The sequence below is a fragment of the Vollenhovia emeryi genome, unplaced genomic scaffold (genome assembly GCF_000949405.1).
Source record: "Vollenhovia emeryi isolate VEMERY1.0 unplaced genomic scaffold, V.emery_V1.0 DF941599.1, whole genome shotgun sequence".
NCBI lineage: Eukaryota > Metazoa > Arthropoda > Insecta > Hymenoptera > Formicidae > Vollenhovia > Vollenhovia emeryi.
Genome location: NW_011964767.1, coordinates 1,143 through 4,091, shown reverse-complemented (window position 1 = coordinate 4,091; position 2,949 = coordinate 1,143). Strand labels below are relative to the sequence as shown.

General features: G+C 41.3%; 1 protein-coding gene across 1 annotated transcript; it reads left to right on the top strand.

The window, feature by feature from the left end:
* Positions 1 to 821: 821 nt before the first annotated feature.
* On the top strand, positions 822 to 1,661 carry LOC105570902 (ATP-dependent DNA helicase PIF1-like). Its single transcript, XM_012028354.1, has one exon. It carries the CDS (start codon positions 822 to 824, stop codon positions 1,659 to 1,661), a length of 840 nt encoding a protein of 279 aa, XP_011883744.1.
* The last annotated feature ends 1,288 nt before the right edge of the window (positions 1,662 to 2,949 follow it).

Sequence of the window (2,949 nt, the reverse complement as noted above, 5' to 3'; positions counted from 1 at the left end):
CAGCGATAATTGATTCGACTGTTAAATATAATACTATATGGAGAAATGTAATTCAAGTTAAACTGTGACCTTCTCGCTTTGCTACGGAGAGCTCGGAGTATGGACCGAGGTCCGGGCGGCGGGAATTGGCCAATAGACTGCACGCTTTGTTCGTTTTCCGTCTTTTATTCTTTCATCTGCCCTAGGCTAATATAATACAGTTCCCTGCGCTAGTGACTTCTAATATCTTAACATCTGTCTTATTATCTAGTTTCTTATCTAGTGCCTTATCGTCTAAACGCCGGTACTCGGTCGTATCCTCCCCGGGTCTGGTCGCGGCGCGACGACGCGGGGTTGCGGCGGCGCAAGCGCGTTTCCCGATCGCGAGCTCGGTGTCGAAGTCAGCCCCTCGGGTCGGGGCCTCGGTAGGGCGGGCGGACGGGGCGGGCGTGCTCAACACGCACGTCGGTATTGAAGGAATGTACTCAGCACGTACATCGGGGTCGGTGGGACGCGCTCAACACGCACGTCGGAGTGTCGGCCGTACTCAGCTCGTACGGTAGGATCAGAAGGATGTGCTCAACACGCACGTCGGGAAGAGGGGTGCCCCGTTCAACACACGGGACGATGGAGTCTCTCTCGAAGCTCAGCTCGCTTGTCGAGAGCATGTGCCGGCTCAACTCGCCGGGCGGGAATGGTGCTTCGGTGGGCGCGCGGTGCCGTTATATAGGCCCAAGTGGGAGGTGAGCGGCAGAGAGACGAGGCGGGGGATCGCGCGCAAGGAGGGGGTGCCGGAGCTATACGCGGTGTTCGCTGGCGACTCGTTACAACTAAAGCAAACTATGAGAACTGAAGATGAAAGAGAATTTGCAAATTGGTTGTTGCAACTCGGCGATGGTAAATTGTCAAATATGGATGAATTAAATCCTGATACAATAGAAATTCCTCAGGATTTTATATCAGAACAATCTCTTATAACTGAGATTTGTGGAGATAGAATCACTATGGAACAGGTTCGACAAAATCAAGATCGAGCAATTCTTTGTCCTAAGAATGAGGATACGTTTAAAATTAATGACGAAATCCTTCGTTTAATGGAAGGAGATGAAAAGGAGTATCTCTCAATTGACTCTATTATGAGTGATGATCCACAGGAACAATTGAATTTTCCGACTGAGTTTTTAAACTCTCTGACACGCTCTGGAATGCCAGTTCATCGACTAAAAATAAAAATAGGTGCAACAATTATTCTATTAAGGAATTTTAATACGAAGAAAGGACTATGCAATGGCACGAGATTCATTGTAATTGATTTAAAATCTAATTTGATTCATGCGGAGGTTCTGACTGGCCCTGCAAGAGGTCAAACTGTTTTCCTCCCAAGGATTAATTTCCTTCCAAATGACTCGGAAATTCCGTTTAAGCTCAAAAGGAGACAGTTTCCTATTAGAGTGTCATTTGCTATGACAATCAATAAATCACAGGGACAAACTTTACAAAAAGTTGGGATTTATTTGCAAAATCCCGTATTTGCACATGGACAACTGTATGTAGCATTTTCTAGAGCAACGAAAAGAGATAATGTCAAAGTTAAGGTCGTTGAGGACAAAAATCAAGGACATCTCATTGAGGGAAATTCAAAAATATTTACGAAAAATGTTGTATACCGAGAAATTTTATAAATTGAACAATAAAATTGAGGGGAAATCAATAATGTGGGTGGTGAACGGTATTTAAATGATCAAAAATATTATTAAATCCAAAATGATAGAGATGGTTAGAAAGGATAAGTATTGCAGAGTACGCCAGTCACGCCCGATTCGACCGCACTTTGACAGAAAACGAAGGCGTAACGGGAGAGGGTACTGAGGCAACGTGTAACGCGTACTTCACCAGCACGGGGCGTAAAGAAAAAAAAAGAATAAACAAGTAACAGGAAAGTGCGCCGGAGAGAGTATTTCATGAGATTAATAAAAAAAAACGATAAATAGAAAGCGCAAGATTAGAAGGTATATATAAAGAATAATGAGAGTGGATTAGGCCTATTGGGGAAACCACTTAAAAAAAAACGCGCCAAGCTATCTACCACAAGGTGGTGTGGAAATGATAGATAAAAAAAAGTTACTAAAAAAAATTTCAAAATCAGTTTCGAGGTCACCATGTACAGGGAGATTATGGTCGGATTTTGTGAAATCGATAAAAAAATTGCAAATTTTACGGAGAAGAATTTCGCAAATGAGTTTTTAAAGTCAGTGACACCATCTGGAATGCCAGTTGATCGAATGAAAAAAAATGGTGCTAAAATTATTCTATTAGGGAATAAAAATACCAAGAAATGACTATGGAATGACACAGGATTCATTATTATTGATCTAAAATATAATCTGATTTATGCTATTGCGCGAGGCGCGGGCTCAAAAGCTAGTAATTTCATATTCAGGGCAGAAGGGGAGAATGAAGGAAGGCGGCGGGCACGGGAGAGAGAGGGACGGAGGAAGAGGAGAGACAAGACAGGATGAGGGAAGCCGAAGGAACGTGGAGAGAGAGGGGCAGGGAGGAGGAACAGAGAGGCACAGGATGAAGGAGGGAGGGGAAAAAGAAAAATGTAAGGTCGCTAATGGCCAGGCAGGAAATAGGGGGAAAAAAATGTAAAGGTTTTTGGGAACGATTTTACTGAAACAAACGCCTTTCCAGCCCCGGAAGGGGAGAGAAATAAAGAGAATTGATTGATTGTTTACTATGGGATATACAATTTTTATATTTATTTCATGTAAGGTTAATCAGTTAGGTTAAATCGAACTTTACATTAAATAAATAAAAAACATTCTACTAAAAATTAATAAAAAAAAATAAAAAAAATTTTAATTTAAATTTAATTAAAAATTAATTAAATCTTTAAAAAGTTAAATTTGATATTCTCTACTAGAGATATATCTCTTTCTTTTACTTCCACTTTCATAGAAAATTTAC